General features: G+C 52.0%; 1 protein-coding gene across 1 annotated transcript in view; it reads left to right on the forward strand.

Moving 5' to 3' along the window:
• Positions 1 to 16758, forward strand: part of SNX29 (sorting nexin 29) — a 457786-nt gene that overhangs the window by 69473 nt on the left and 371555 nt on the right. Inside the window, exon 11 of the mRNA XM_033101149.1 lies at positions 1205 to 1293. Coding sequence (XP_032957040.1) covers positions 1205 to 1293 — 89 coding nt within the window. The remainder of the gene's footprint in view (positions 1 to 1204; positions 1294 to 16758) is intronic.

Raw genomic sequence — 16758 nt, forward strand, 5'->3', positions numbered from 1 at the left:
CGGGGAGACGTCAGTCTGCATTTGCACCCTTAGCTCCAGGCTGGGAGTCGACGGTTACCCCACACCAGGCTTGGTGGTGTGACCTCACCCTGAATAGACGGGGCCCTGCGCATGGAAAACGGCTCTACCTGTAGAGGGCTGTCCCGGTCAGTACAGTGTCAGGAAGGATCGGTGTCACCAGGCCTGTGCAGGACTCCGAGGCCTTTGTGCAACAGCACAATTTTAGAAAAATTGGAAAACGCAGCATTAAATGAAAAAAATATCGTTCTTAACACCAACTCCATTTCATTGTTGATATTTTGGTCCTTTTTCTCTAAGTCGTGTGTGTGTGTATGTGTGTGTGTGTGTGTGTGTGTGCGCGCGCGCTAACCATGTTACGGCCATGCTGTTTTCATGGAAGATGTGTAATTTTTCCAGGTTGCAAATTCTTTGTAAATATATGGTCCGTCCTCATTATTTGTGGTAATTCTGTTCTATAAAGTTCCCATGAAGACTAAACCGCTGCTCCTGGGGGAAATACGAGGTTAGGTGCCTACGAGCCCCTGGGCCCTAGAGTTTTGTCAGCCAGTCAGCACATAACCTTGCTTCCTGTCTGTCCCTGTTTAAAGACATCTTATCTAACATACACATTGTTGATTCACTGACATTGAACTGATGGCCAACAGCCCTGTAACACGTGCTGGGACAAACGTTACCCAACAGCCGTGTCTTCTCTGTAATGGACGTCACAGCCTCCTTGCACTAGAACACCACACAGCACCGCAGCACCACGCTTGGGGACCATTTTAAGCAGCAAAATCACCAAGAAAAAGCACGAGGTTGTGAACAGTGTGGCACTAAACAGCTGCTTAAAGGACACGGGGACAGTAGGACAGTGAAGAGGGCAGAGCCCACTCTGTGGCTGTCACCTGGGAGCATGTGCATCTGGTGACCCAAATGTTAGGTCGCTCTGCTCACATCCGTGAGTGACCTTGACAGCACTGTGGGCATTGATTTTGGGGTTACAAGTAAACTGTAGAGAGCAGGTGAATTTGCAGGTGTGGAGCCCTCAAATAATGAAGACTGACTCTGATGTCAACGGATGCCTTCTGTTCCTGCTCGAAGGTGCAGCTGCGTAAACTTAGCAGCAGCTGGCTTTCTGAAGGGGGAGGCTGTGCTCTTCAGGGAGCCGCGTGTAACCCCCTTCTGCCTGCCTTTCTCCCAGTGTGGAAGCCAGTCCTCCGGGCCAAGGAAGTCCCCGTCCCCTGAGCAGCCTGTTACCGTCTGCCTCGGTGCCGGAGTCGATGACAATTCGTAAGTACTTTCTGAGCCGCCTCCACCAACGCCGGCATGTTACGGCGGTACCTTTGTGCTTGCCCCTGCGTGACTGCAGACTTTGCGAAGCGTGGGATAAAGGCAGGTGTGTGTGTCCTTGGTCGTGGACTTGGGATTATGTGACTGAAGGCTTGCTGGGCCATGGTTAACATGTGGCGTGCAGGCGTGTGCACGCTCGAAAGGACACACTTCAGGAGTGGAGCCGCACTGAGTTAGAAGGGAACCTTCTCTTGTTCAGGGTTTTGGAAAGCTGTCAGCTACAGAGGAACTGCCCTAGTTGGGTTTCCTCTGTAACCCCAAGTGCCTTACTTCCTGTAAGTAAGGAAAGGTGTGTTTCTCAAAGATGAATGGAGATGGCTAATGATGAGGTTGAAACTCTTTCCAGCCTCGCCACTCAGAAACAGTATTAGAGATGCGGCAATTAGGATTAGGTCTGAGTGGCTTTATATAATAACAGATAAACCAGCTGTGTCTTAATGAGATAGAAATGCTCTCTGTCCAGAGGTAGGCAGGCTGGGGCTGGTGTGCGGCAACATGGTCATCGGAGCCCAGAGCTCCTTCTGTCTTGCTCTATAGTCCAACATGGCTGTTTTAGCTCCAGCCGTCTTTTCGGCATCCCAGGTAGCAGGAAGGAAGCAGGGGAAAAGGACAAACAGCCTCCATTTCCATAGGTAAGACTCAGGGGTCTGAACTTACATAGGGAAAAATTTACATCCTTTTCGTGTAGCCTCTGATTGAAATGTAGCATTTTCTTAATTTTGAAAGCAGCAGCAAAGCATAGAAATTGTAGTTGTGTTAGAAAATAGGTGACTATGTCACTGAAAGAAGTCCCAGGTACCTGCAACAATTGTGACACGAAAAAAAAATCTCAGAATGTCATTTCTGCTAAAAAATATGGTGGTTTTTTTTCAATGTGATGATAAAGAATTCTGTTATTATTATGCCAATGTTGTTTCTACAATTTGATAATGCTATTTCAATATAATCAGTTTCCTTTGTAATCTTGTATGTCTTATTTTATGTAACTTAAAACATTTTCGGTTGTTTTCTAAGAGGCCCATGAGCCTCACCAGACTGCAGAATGGGTCCATGGTACAAAAAAACGTGACGCCCTCACCCTCCAGCTATAAAGACCTTTTCTAGAAGGTGCACACAGAACCCCACTCGAATGGCGAACATCAGTCCCGAGGCCTAGGAGGCGGTGTGCCCCCATCCCAATGAGGGTTTTCATTGCTAAGGAAGGAGGACGGTGGTGTTTGCGAGACAAACAGCGCTCTCCTAAAGGATGAAGAAGGGAAGACAGGTGCTGTAAGGCCGGTGTGCTGGGAGTGACCGGCCCCACTTGTGCAGCGAAAGCGTGGGGTTTATGAGGGGGCTTCTCGGCCTCGCAAAGTGCCCAGCATGTTCAGTGCTCAGTAACTGGGAGGTGCTTCTGTGATTAACATCCTCGGAGGGACCGTGGTGGCTAAGCATCCTGAAGACGGTATCCGCGGCTTCCTGTTGACCTGCACGTGGGCAGCCCTGATTTCCTGCTTTATGTGCCATCTGCTCCTTAGTCTTTCCTCTACTTAAGAGGAGATTAATCTCTACATTCTTTCTGTGACACGGGTGGCCTCAAGAATGGAAGTCTGATCAGATAGGGCAGTCGTTCAACTGGGGGAGATTTCAACCCCCAGAGGACATTTGGCCATGTCTGGAGACGTTTTGGGTTGTCACAACTTGGGTGGGGGTGCTACTGGCATGTCGAGGGTGATCCCAGAGACACCGCTAAACCTCCTGCAGTCACAGGACCAACCCCAAGACAGTTATCCCACCTCACATGTCAGCAGCGCCAAGGATGGGGAACCCCGAAAAGGAGGCAGTGGGCTATTTTCCAGGAACCATATTTTGTTTCAGCCTTTTTTTTTTAACCACCTCCTCCTGCATGGCTCAGGGAATGAAACTTAGGAGACAAACTAACCTAAACGAAACGATAGATCCCAGAAAGCATTTGTCCTTGTGTGTGTACGTGGGAGCTACTTAGTTCCATCACCCCTGAAATGAGATGGTTCAGGGGGCTTTAGGTGCATAAGGATCAGCACGTGTAGGAGGTACCAGAATACATGATCCCCCACTGATAGCTGCAGAAATAATCACATTCAGCACATGAGCTCACAGGTGCTGTTTTTCTGCGACCTGTTGAAAATGCCTTCAGTCAATCTTTGTTGGTATTTATGTCAGCCTCACATCCTTCACTTACTCTTTAAAAATGAGTTTCTACTCTTGAGTTAATTTCTTTGTTTGACTGTGATTGTTTGGAAGCAGGAAGTGGCTCCATTCCTGCTGGTTGCGGGAAGAGCAGCCATGGAGCCACCAGGGGGCGCTCTGGCCCTGTCTCTGCTTTCCTCTGCGGCTTTGCTTCTGGAGCTGTGGGTTTTTGCCATCTCAATTTTGATGTCCAGCGCTGGTGTGCTATTTTAACAGTGAGGTGGGAGGGTGGTGGTGGTCGGAGCAATGGTCTCTTCTAGTTGAAAAGCATCAGGCCTGCACAGAATATCCTGTTCCCCACCAGCATAACTATAGTCGTACATTGGCTTTCTAAAGGCGGGGTACAGGTGTCGGGCCCTGTTCTGGAAAGGAATATACAGCTCATTAGAAAATATTTCTCCTGTGTCATTGTTTTTCGCGATATAATGGATTATCCATGGATATTTATTCAGCATTCGAAATCTAATCATTGCTTTCTTATACCTTTTTATTGGTGGGGGGTGGGGAGTGACGGGTAGTGGAGAGAGAGGTAAGCCCAGATAATCAACCCGCCTGTTTTCTTTTGATTTCGCCTCACTTTTGATCTTGAGCCAGGGCAGAGAGGGCCAGAAAAAACATCCTCGGCTGTCAATAGGCCTTGTTGAGCAGGTCCTTTTTATTCTCGGCTATTATGGAAAGGGATTCTCAATATTAGTGAGGAGGTCTGGCTCGTCGCCTGGCAACGCAATTCCAAACATTGGGCTGCCTGAAGGGTGCCGTAGTACTGATGGAGAGGGAGGCGGCAAGGCCCAGCAGCTGGCCGGTTGCCTGACCGAGGGTTTGATGAGACAGTGTTTGGAGGAGATGGTGGGGCCCACAGCCATTACACTGGTGGCTCCCTGAGCCCACTGCCCCCTAACCTCAAGGAGTGACAGCAAACACAAACCCTCAAGTTTGAAAGGGGAAAGTTGAAAGGGGAAACTTCCCACTCAATTTTATCTACTAGACCTTCAGTGACTGACTTGGTAATTGAAACGTTCCAGATGGAATTTAGAGGAGCCTCACTTCTCCATTGATTTGTTTATCCAGTCCAGAACTGTTTACCAGGCATCTGTCACATGCCGGTACATGCTGGGGAGTCAAAGGTGAGGGGATCGAGCGCTGCGCTGTGCCTCAGTTTCCCCATCATTGAAATGTAGTTCTAAGAGCCAGTACCATCGGTTGTTGTGAGGACTAAACGAGGTAATACGTATAAAGTGCTTGTGCCCATGCACTCGGTGCTCACTAGGTACAAGCTCTCGTCATGCAGAGCCTGCCCACAAAATCCAGTGGAAATAACGTTGGTGATAAAACACAGAAACAAAGAATGGTTGGATGGGGAAAAAGGAAGGCAGCTGGGTCACGTGGGGAGGATGTATCTTTGTTACCTGTGGGCAGTGAGTGGCCTCACAGTGATCTTCCCCCACCCTCACCCTCACCTGGCACGAGCTGCCCGGAGCAGGAAGTCCTGATGGAGGTTCTGATCACGTAGTATAGCCTCGCTCCTTACCTGGAACCACAGGGCCTGGGGCCCACTGTAACTCACATCGATGTTTGTTTTTTCCCTGTCCATGCCTGGGGGGCGGGAGGGGGTGCTGGGGAGAGTCTAAGGGTGAGTGTAATGGGATGGGGGCCTGGGTAGAGGGTGTCATGGTGTAGAGGGTGTCGGAGGAGGGACTAGCTAAGGGTGGGTGCAGTGGACTTACGGAAGCCCTTACAGAGGGGGTGCTTGGCAAGGAGGGGAAGGCACTCCTGGGAGAGGGGCAGTGACGTGCAAAGGCTGCAGGAAAGCATCAAGCACCGAGCTAGTGCTGCACGACTCCAGCTGGGGGTGGGGGGGCTGGGGTGCGCTCATCATACCACCAGGAAGCACTTGGGGAAGTCATGGTGATACTGCTGCTAAGTCCTCTGTCCCCTGGCCACGTCCACTCGCTCTTCACAGCAGGCGCTGGAGGGAGGGGCTGCTGCTACCCCATTTGACAGACAGGGGATGGGACTTGCCCAGCGTCATGCAGCTGGTGGCGGGCAGAGCTGGGACTCGGGTGCTTAGCCCAGGAAGGCTGTGTTTAGCTTGGCCGGACACCCAGGCCAGCCTGTTCCTCAGGGCGTGTCCGTGAGTGTCTCCTTCAGGGCGACCTCCTGCTTTAGGCTGGCGTCACTGCCGGAAAGCTCTGCCTTGACTGTGGTCAGCCATGGGGCCGCCGTGAGCTGCCCAGGCCGCAGCATCGTATCTGTGGGCTTGGCTCTTTTTGCAGTGAAACATGATTTTTTATTTTCTCTTTTTGTAATTTTGTCCTTCTAGTGGAATTCTGTTGCATTCCTGCTGACCCCCCCCTTAGCAACTCAGACTCCTAATTTGTTTACAAACGTTCAGGTGGGGGCTCTCATTGACCCCCTCAGCCAGCATTGACTTTTGGTCTTGAGCTTTCTAGTAGCCCTTTTCTCTCCCTCCTTCCCTCTTTCCCTCCCTTCCTCCCTCCCTCCCTGCCTCTCTCTCCTGCTCTCCCTCTCTCTCTCTGTGCTGGCCTGGCACAGCTTATGTAACAGTTTCATGCAATTCAGAGCTGAGCCAAAGCAGGCTCCTTGCTCAGGGGATAAGCACCATCAGACTTGTTTGAAATGTACCAGCAGAAGAGCCGGGGCGGCTCGGTTTGCACAGTTGCATCTGGGCCAGTCACTAGGTTTGAATTCGGGGGTGGGGGTAGCCTGGCTGGGCTGGTCATCTGTCTGATGGAACTGGGTTGGTCACCCTGTGCTGTGTCATTGAAGGGGAGAGAGCAGTGAGGCTGGGAGGACAGCCCTGCTCCTGCAGCCTGATGGAGGGGCTCACATGGTGCCCTGCTGTCTGCTTTGCTTGTCAGCCCCCCTCCGGACCCCCATTTCCTTATCTCTAGAAGGAGGTGAATAATACCCACGTGTGAAGTGCTGAGCACACAGAGGGCCTGGTCAGTAAGTGGAGGGTGCTTATGCGTTGGTTCTGGCCCAGTTCTTCCTCTTTCTCTTCCTCCTCTGACTGACGTCTGTCCCCCCACCCCCTGCCTTCAGCTCCTCTTCCTCCTCCTCCTCTTTCCCCTCCCCCCCTGGATCTTAAATAGTAACTTTAAAATTTACTGTTCAATGTTTTGCTTTGTGTATGAATACATTTACATCAGAACATACTAATTAAATCAGAACATACTAATGGGACATAGTAGAGAGTATGCCTCAGCCCCGGGACACCCGCCCAGGACTCTAACCTTTGGAGTTGGGCATCTGGAGAGCGCAGCTGCCAGACTGAATGGGGTCAGACAGAGCACTGCTCTTATACTTGACCTTCCCATGCATGCGCTTGGTAGGCTGTCACTGTGCTTTGCAGCAGCCCCGAGTGACTCCGGGTCTCTGCGCACAGTCAGGGCGCATTTGCTTGTGATGCTCGTCCTTCCGCCTGAACACGTGTCTCGCTCCCCCTTTCTGGCCTGTTCTTCCTGAGCTGTCACCTCTTCCAGACTGAGAGATGTAGAGTAAAACGGTAGCTTTGTTATCCAGAAAGCTGACTGGGAAACAGCTGTAAAGCTGTGGGCAGGCGGACTTGCAAATATGTCATCCCTGAATTCACAAGTCATGTGGAGAACCCCCCCGGGGCAGCTCCTGAGCGTACCCCATGGGTGGGCGAGCAGTGGGGGGCCCTGAGAGAGAGAACCCCCAAGGGGCTGAGCTGAGCATACACCATGGGTGGGCGAGCAGTGGGGGGCCCTGAGAGAGAGAACCCCCAAGGGGCTGAGCTGAGCATCCCTCCTCCCAGGCTTCTGAGTGAGACACGTCACCCCTCCCTCCTGGGAGCAGTGAGTGAGGGGCAGAGAGAGAAGGGTGGGGTACGGGGGGGGGGCACCTTTTCCATGTGGAAAGGGAAAGTCAGAGACGGGGTGGTTCTCCTCCAACAGCGAGCACCTCACTAGGGAAGAGACATTTAGGTTTCAGGCTGTTTTAGCTACGTGATCGCTGGTGGGTGACTCTCCTGGGCTCTGTTTTCTCGTCTGCAAAATGGATCCATAACCTCTTCCTCACAGGTGTATTGAGGGCATTTGGTAAAATAAAGCCTGAACCTGCTAGCTGACTGATGACCTGAGCGTTAGCTCCACGACCCTCCTCACTGATAGCTGGGTTTCATTTTATCATGCCGCCTTCTCTTTGATCTTTCTCGAAACCCACATCTCCCTCTTTTTCCCTGAAGCAGGAAAGTGGAATCACTGCTGTTGATTGGAGGTTCAAACCTAGTAGGGAAGTTGGGTTTGGTGACGCAGGGGACAGCAAGTTGGTGCCGTGGGGTCCTGGGCAGTGACAGCCTTCAGCTCAGCGTGTTGTCACCCTTGGCCTACTACCTCCTGTGTGCGGGTGCACATGTGCTGGGGCTTCGTGAGAGGCATACGTTATGGCGGAGGGGGGAGAGGGGGGAATACCGTGACCTAGGTGGGTTTTGGCCTCTCCCCCTCCCCCCACACACACGCTCTCCAGCTGAGTTTTCTTACTCGGCCAAGAATTCGGCAGGTAGTGGAAAGAAACAAGGAGGCCCAGGGACCAGGAGCAGATGCAGCCCATCTTAGGCGGCCGTTCCCTCGCCTCTGGGCTCCTCCTTCTCCAGTGTTAGGCTGGCCTTGGCACCCCGTGCCACTGGAGGCCTGCCAGCCTTGAGAAGGAAGCAGTCCTCACCGCGCCACTGCCCTCCCGGTCTTAGACTTGCTCCGTATTCAGGAGGAGCCACAGCACTTTTCCCTCAGGCATGCTCATCCATCAGGCTTTCCTGGGGGAGAAAGCAGACAGCCCGGAGGGGCCTGTGCCTGCAGGACCCTGGCACATCTGTGCCCCGCAGCCCACCCTCCCTCTGTGCCTTGATACCTCGCAGCTGACTGGTTCTGAGGGGGACTTTGACTGAGGACCCCAGACACGAGTCCATTCCTTCCGAGAGCATTGTGCGCGGTGCCTGCCAGGGAGCGGGCACTCGGTGAGAAGGATGCCCTGGAGGAGCTCTGTGTGCCAGGCGCTGCTGTAACACGCGGCATCAACTCCCTCGTCGGACTGATGGCGACTCAGGGTACACACACAGGTGCTCCACGGGAGGTTCCTCAGCTCTGTGCCCTTCTGCTTCTGGCTCTTCACCATCTTTCAGCCATTTATTCAACAAATTCTGAGAGCCTACTATGTGCCAGGAACTGCCCTGGGCTTTCGGGCAGGGGGTCTCAGTCTCGGCTCTGTTGACATTTGGGTGGCATCATTCTCTGTTGGGGGGCTGTCCTGTGCATTGCGGGATGTTTAGCAGCATTTCTGGTCTCTCCCCACTCGATGCCAGTAGCACCCCCCCCCCCGCCCCCAAAGCTGTGACAACCAGAAATGTCTCTGACTTTGCCGAATGTTCTGTGTGGCACAAGATCCCTCTCAGGCGAGAGCCACTGTTCTAGGGACATAGCAGGAAACGTGGAGCTGACATTCTAGTGGGGAAGCACGGAGACCACAGACATCAATCAATATTTCAGGTGACGCTCTGTCCTCTGAAGCAAAATGAAGCTGAACAAGGACCTAGCTGGAGCGTGGCCAGAGGGGATGCTGTGTCCTACTGTCTGTGAAGGCCCCTCTGATAAGGGGACGCTGAGAGGAGGCCTGAGGAGTGAGCAAGGGAGCCATGGGGGTATTGGAGGAAGAGTGTTTCCAGCCCAGGGGGCAGCCAGTGCAAATGGCCTGGGTGTGGCTTAAGCAGAATGAGCCAGGGGCAGGAGGAGATGAGGGCAGAGAGGTCGAGTGGGGGTGGCTTTCTCTTTGACTCAGAGTGAGCTGGGAAGCCGCGGGGACTCTCTAGCAGAGGAGTGACACAGTCTGACCTATATCCTAAAGAGCCTCTGGCCACTGGGTGGAGAGTGGGCAGACTGTGGGTGGGCTGGGACCGGAAAGCAGCTGGTGGATGACTGTCATGGTCCAGGGAGCAGATACCATCACTTGGAGGAGGGTCTGGAACTCTGCTTTAAGACGATGACCTGTGGGTTTTTTTCTGGAAATGGTCAATATAACACGTACCCACGGTTAGAATTCCTGGCTCTGGCCCATCTCTCACTTCTAACCCTGTTTCTCTTGGAACGAAGAGTGTTAATCTTTGAGCGGTTACTTCTGCAGCTAGGTGCTTTTCCTTAACCATTTCTTGTATCAGCACTTTTTAGAAATGATCAATTAGCTTCTTGCTAGGATGGAAGGGATTGTGGGCACCCCACGGGGCTGAAGGAAGCAACCTATTTTGTTCTTTCTCAAGACTGTTTTTTTTCCCCTCCTCTAAATCCAGACGTCCTAAGGTAGATTTTTGCCCCATTTTGCCTTTCAGACTGTTAGTTTCCCTCTCATTGTGTTCCTCCCTTTTGTAATCGCAATTTATCGACCCCCCTAATTAATTCTAATCAGTTTATATTTGCAATTTCCATTAGTCACAGATGTCCCTTGATAATAATGAAAAAGAAAAGTGCCTTCTTGATGTCTCCTTGTTTCCATTTATCTCCCCATGGTGCTCTAGTAGTGAATTTATTCATCCATTCCTAGAGGCCTAACTGTGATTAGGGCCCTTCTAAAATTTGCTGACAGAAAGATGAACTATAGTTAGTTGGAAAAAAAGGACCTGTACTCACTTCAGTTTCCTGAAGTTGCAAACCCACATCTCAGGTGCTCATTCCAGATGTGGCAGCAAAAAGTCAGAATTTGGTTCCTCGAAACGGTGGCTGCTACTTGGTCCCAGACCAAGTCCCTGGTCCCTGACAGTTATGTGCCTTGTTTGAAAGTCACGGTGTGGTTTGATGCTTGTGGGCACTTAGAGGCCAGGAGAATCTTCTGACGGGAAACCAGACACAGAGCTCACCCTTGCAAGACTTCTCTGAGGCCAGTGCTTTCTAAAAAGTTCTTGCCACCCACGTTGCCTGGTGACGTGACATCATCCAGAATCGCTCCAGGATTAGCTTTGGGTCGGTGCCATCATTTTCACGCATTGTAGTTGAAATGTTCTATATAAGAAGCACACGAAATAGTTGACGCACTGAACACCGTGAATACTCGAAATCTGCTACATATTTCGGCGCAAATCTTTGTTAAAAATAGTTAGTGACTCTTGTTTTTATTGCTGTATCTTATGTTCAGAGCATTCTTTACCTTTCAGAAATAGGTCCAAAAGACAAATTGCGTTGAGGAAAATGAACTGGAAAAAGGCCAGAGACTTGCTTCTGCAGTATCCGAACGTCTGCTGGGAATGTCAACTTGGTTTGACTCTGCAGGTGTGTTGACTTGGCCCGACGTGCATTTTATGAACGCTTCTTTTTGCCAGTTGTCTGGCTCATCAATGCGGGAAGGTTTACTTGGGGGGTTTCTGGGAAGTCTGCCTCAATCCTTGGAGCGTGAGGTGACACAATGAGCCATTTGCTTCACAGTCAGAACCGGTTAACTCAAACATGAAGCCGGGACTGTGTTAAGGATCTGATTGGAAAAGAACATTTTGGGGAGAAAAATCCACTAACGTATCTTTAATGAAGCTTGACCCTCAGTCTCAGTTAGTTGTCTTCTAGGTAGCCCTGATGCCGTGGAGCAGCGATGTCTTTTTTCGGGTCGTATGTGAGCAATGGAAAACTAAAAAAATGGGAAGAAGTGCTGTCTGTGTTTCTGTGGACTCCTGTCCCTCCGCCCCTTCCCTCCCAGAAGCCGTTAGATTCATCAGCATGGTCCTGTCACACCGTTGAGCTGCAGTCCCTGAAGTGGAGCGGTCACTCTGGAAAGGAGAGTTTGGCAGAGTGCTCTTTGTGTAGATACGAAGCTCAGGTGACTGAGCTGAGAAGCTGGGACTGAGAGACCCCCAACCATATTTAATAGAGAGCTCAGCGGTGGGCGTGCTGGTTGGTCTAGTGTGGGAGGAGATAAGGACTGATTGCTTTCCTAAGGAGTCCCTCTGTCATCCATCTTCACTACGATGGCCCGTCTAGAGGGACGGAGCGCACACCTCCATCTGTGTCCCATCAGGGAGGAGGGAGAGACACTGAAGCACGATTGTCGTAGCTTAAATGACACGCTTTCAACCAGGGACCTGAGCAGTTTGGCTTCTGTAAATTTCATCTGCTCATCCTGGCTTGTGCAGGTTGAGGGTTGGGACTGAAAAGTCACCTTGCTCATGGGTTGATTCCTTTGTCAAGAAATGCATATGGCAGTGTGTGAGGCAGGAAGTTGCTCTGGTTACTGTAACACAGACCTGCAATAACCCTGGTTTAAATGAGATAGAATTTCATTTCTTCCCACATAACAGCTGGGACGCGGTCCCCTTTTACCTGGCTGCTCTGTCATTTCTCAGATGTTGCCTTGTCTACTCATCCGTCACACTCACGTTTCTGCTAGAGACCAGGCACGGCTCCTTGGAAAGGTTCAAGCTCAACTTCCACATCACTTCCCACTTACCTCACTGTTGCTGGAATTAATCATATGACCACAGGAGAAGGTGGGACATGTTTTATTCTCAGTGGCCCTGTGGCCAGCTATAGAAAAAGAGGAAAATGTGTCCGTAACCACTGGCGTCTGCTCCACGTGGGACAACACTGTCAGTCTGACCGTGGCACCTGTTTGGGGGGCATATATAGTTTTAATCTTTTGTTTTGAAAGAATTTAAGCCTTACAAGAAATCGTAGAAAATAGTAGAGAATGTCCACGCACCCTTCCCCCACCTTCTCCCAATGACAGCATCTTCCAAAAAGATAGTACATTGTCAACACCAGGAACTGGCACTGCTGCAGACCTTATCTGTATTTCACCAGGTTTTACACAAGCCGTTGTGTGTCTGTGTGTATGTGTGTAGAAGTGAGAAATTTTATCGTGTGTCGAGATTCATGTGGCCCCCACCGTAGGGGGCACTTACCCTTCAGAGGTTGCCCACCCCCCCCGGAGCAGCCCCTGCCCATGTTCCAGACTCATCTCCTCTCATTCCTTGATCTTGAAACGAAATATAAACACCGGCGGTTCTCTTGTGTTTACCATGTGGTTCCTTCACTTTCTGCATCTGCTTATGCCCATAGGTTTCTGACTGGCAGTCCTCCGAGGGTTTTGTTTGGGTTGCACAGTGTGGAAAACATTTTTTGAATTAGTTGCCAATGTTTAACCATTGGGAGATTTTCATGTTAAAAAAACAAAAACAAAACCCAACAACAAACCAAACTATTTGACCTCAGTTAGAAAACATCAGAACATCTAGTGACCACTAGACATCTTTGCACAGCATTCAGCAGGTGTCAAATAGTGGCTGCCCATGTCAGAAGGCCATCACCGGTTGCTCCGAGTCCCACCTGGCCGGCTGCCTGCCTGGGCCCCTAGGCAGCTGAGTGTACAATTCCTAACATAAGCAGTTTTCTCTGTTATGGGGGGGGGCTTACCCAATTTTGGGGGGCCAGCCACACACTCTTCAAGCCTTTGCCCAGTGTTTCCCTTAAGGAAGCATTTCTTGACCCTCCCGCCCCGCAGACATTTGGTGACATCTCTGCTTCTCTTCACACTGCTCCACACTCACACTGTTTGCCTGTCGGCTTCCCCGCACGTCTGCAAGCTCTTTGAGGGCAGGGGCTGGATCATGGTTCGTGCCTCTTCTCTCATCCGTCGGTGTGTCCCCAACTCTCACCTGGTGCTGAGCACCTTATGGGTGATTAGTAGCTGTTGGTCGAGTGAACAGAACAAGATCAAGGTAATTAGCAGGTGACCATGTGTTGACTGCCCACCGGGGGCCAGGCCTCTGCATGGCCTCACCGCCCCCCTCCCTCCTGCTCTCCGGACTCTGCAGGAAGGTGTTCTTTTTCCAGCTTAGGAATGAAGAGACTGCAGCCCAGAGCGATTAAAGACCTTGTTTTCAGTGATAGAATTAGGTACCAAGGAAGCTATGCAATGACTTCAGCCATGGCGTTTGTTTCGAGGATTGATCGACAGTCCCTGAATGAGATGTAGACATGTATTAGGGATGGCGAGAAAAACACAGGAATAAGGAAAGGTTATTGTTGAGCCCTAGAGATTTTCCTGTTGATACATCAATTGCTGTTTGCTGTCCCCAAGAAGATAATTATGCCACTCCAGCTGAGATGGCACATGGGCTTGGCACCAGAAGGCCAGGATCTTCTTGGACAATCCTTGGACACGAGAAGCCCTCTTGCTGGCAGAGGAAGTTGACTTTTACTAACATTGCCTGACAGTCATTGAGGAGAACTGATGGAAATGTGGAAGGGTTTGGGTGAGTCTGGGGGAGACTGCCACCTTGCTCTTGGGGCTGGCAGTCCTGATGCCCCTCTGAGGGCCGTGCCGGGCCCGGCTATGGGGAGACTTGGTTAGTGACTTCCATAAGAAAGGAACTGTCTGGATTGACCATGGAGACCAAGGCAGCCGCTATACCAGACGCACTGGGGGCAGGCCCTGGCCCCACCCCTTAACCCTTTGAGTCTTGGAAGTGTGTTGCCTCTCCTTTCAGGAGCGGGGTAAGAGGCATCCAGGCTATGTCTGCTATGTCACCGTGCTGGCAGGAGCACCTGAGCGTATGGCCTGTAACTCCTTAACTCCCCCGACAACCTGTGAGTTGGGTGATTGTATCCCCGAGTCCAGATGCCACAGTTGGGGACTAGGGAGGTTCCGTTCATTACTCAGGGTTCCTCAGCTGGTGACTGTTGGAGCAAGGATTTGAACTCCGGCTCAAGGCCAAAGCCTCGGCTTGGTCACTGCGCCCAGCTGCCTCCATACTCTGGCTGTGGCCTCACTATGGCACTGTGCACTGCGGGTGCCCACACAGAGCTGCTGCCAACTGGAGCACAGAGAGGATGCACAGGTAGGAAGCCATCCAGTTCTCCAGCTCAGAAAGCCAGCCCCAGACTCTAGAAGCTTCCTGTGAGAATGGCTTGGACATGCTTACAGGCCCAGGGTTAACCTCTTTCGTGTCCAACTTCCTCATCTCTAAAATGGGAGTCACTGCCCTCACCTGCTTTCCTCACAGGGCAGAGTGAATGTCAGGTTTGCAGGGGCCTTGAAAACAGTGAAGGGCTGCCCCTCCGGAAGCTGGAGCTGGCGTCGGGCGCGAGCTGGGTGGGAGGGGTTCTTGGAGCCCCAGCTTGCCTGTCTCAAACTGCATCAGGTCTAGGACGACTCTTCCCATGTCCCTGCTTGGGGACATTTTCCTCCCAAGGTCCCTGAGGCAGGATAGAGGGGGAAATATGATTTGTTTGCTTCTGGTCTGCTGGCCCCAGCCCTCATGGGGTTCAGCGCCAGTCCTCCCCGTTTAGTGTCACTTGCTACCCACCATGGTGACCATGCATTAGTCGGAGTAAAGACGGATTTTCTAGTGCCCACAAGGGAACTAGGCACAGATTTCCGTCTCTCCAGATGAGTGGCTTTTATGCAGACGCCTCAGATGCTGGAGCACGAGGAAGGCAGATGCGGGCTCTCTGTGCTGCCTCTCAGCCTGGCGGGCCGGTCCTGAGAGCAGGAGAGCGTCTCGCTGCGGGGGGCAGGTGTGTGGGGGGGTGGGCCGCTTCATCCCCTGACCTGCAGAAGACTTAGAGGGGGGGCTCCCCGGCGAGACTAAGGCCCAGGCCGACCACTTCCAATGAGGCTCTGTTGTCTAAAGCCAACCTCTGTGCCATGACTCAGTTTACATGGTCTGCAGACTTGAGCCCCGTGAAGACAGGCTGGCAGCTAAGAAAGCAAACCTGACTGTTAATAGAAAGTGGTATTTTTCCTTGGAGGCCCACAGTTTTAATAAAATGGAACATGCACAAGGATTCCTGGAAAGACAAATGGTGTCGTGTGGACTGCACACGGATTCTTTTGAGTGAGATGGTGGCCCGTCGGGGCATGTGGGACACAGGTGCACATCCAACCCTCTCGCCCTGGCTCACTTCCCTCCTCAGAACCTGCAGTGGCCTTTTCTACGCTTGGGGCAAACGCCGAGTTTCCGCCACTGCCACTGCATCCCTGTCTGTCCTTTATCTCCTTCTCCCTGTGTGTGAGCTCCAGCCTCGCCAGCCTTCAGGCACCTCTCAGACTTGACAAGTCTTTCTCGCTGCCGCAGGGACTTCCTTTTGCCTGGAATGTTCTCCCTTCCCTCACCACCCCACTCCCTCCTTCCCCCCGCCTACCTGAAAGACTCTTATTTAGTCATCTTTCAGTTTTCACCTTATTTTTCCTCAGCCTGGTCCGACCACTCCCTCCTCACATAAATTGGTCCTTATTGTTTCCCTTCCCAGCACCTCTCTCAGTTTGTGACAATTTCTTTATATATATATATTTAAATTGGGGAATACTGGGGAACAGTGTGTTTTTCCAGGACCCATCAGCTCCGTGTCAAGTCGTTATTTTCAATCTAGTTGTGGAGGGCGCAGCTCACTGGCCCAGGTGGGAATCGAACCGGCAACCTTGGTGTTATGAACACTGCGTTCTAACCACTGAGCAAACCGGCTGCCCGACGATTTCTTTCTACCTGTGTTTAGTGTCTGTCTCCCCTGCTGATCTGAAATTCTGTGAGGGTCCCCGAATCCCCATGGGCTAGTGCCATGTGTGGCACCCAGCAGGTGCGCGGGAAGAGCTGGTGGATGAGTGAGTGAGTGTTGCCGGGAGGGGACGACAGTAGACCAGGTGTATGGCTCTATGAACTGCCCAGGGCAGGCAGCGGTGAGAGAACTTGGAGCCGCCCAGGTCCCCGAGGAGCTGCCCTTGTTGGGGCAGGTGGTTGTGAATTTGAGAGTGAAGGAGGGAGGGGCAGGGCTGCCAGGTGGAGACCAGCGAGAGGCCACGAGCTAATGGCTTTCTTCCCTCCCACCTTGGTTTTAGGACTTGTGGCTGGGTGGCAGGAAGGAGCCTGGGTTTGGGTGCTGGCCCCAGCTCAGTTCTCTGTGTGGCACAGGCCATGTGACCTGGGGGGGCAGCACCTCCTCCTGAGGGGAGCTGGGCTGGGGGCCAATGAGCGCCCTGCCTGGTGCCTGATGCTCACTCACAACACCTGGTTCCTGCCTCGCGCGTTCTTCTTCAGGGAAGCCCAGCTTCCCGGCTTCCGGTCGGTCAGTAGCCTGAGTGCTTAGTGGACTCCGCCTCGCAGCCTCCTCTCACCTACGGTGTTTTGGAGCGTCGCCGCCAGGAGTCACTGTGAGTAATGGAAGCAGCCCAGGATTTGTGACTCTGCAC

Source organism: Rhinolophus ferrumequinum, assembly GCF_004115265.2.
Source record: "Rhinolophus ferrumequinum isolate MPI-CBG mRhiFer1 chromosome 15 unlocalized genomic scaffold, mRhiFer1_v1.p scaffold_54_arrow_ctg1_1, whole genome shotgun sequence".
Lineage (NCBI taxonomy): Eukaryota > Metazoa > Chordata > Mammalia > Chiroptera > Rhinolophidae > Rhinolophus > Rhinolophus ferrumequinum.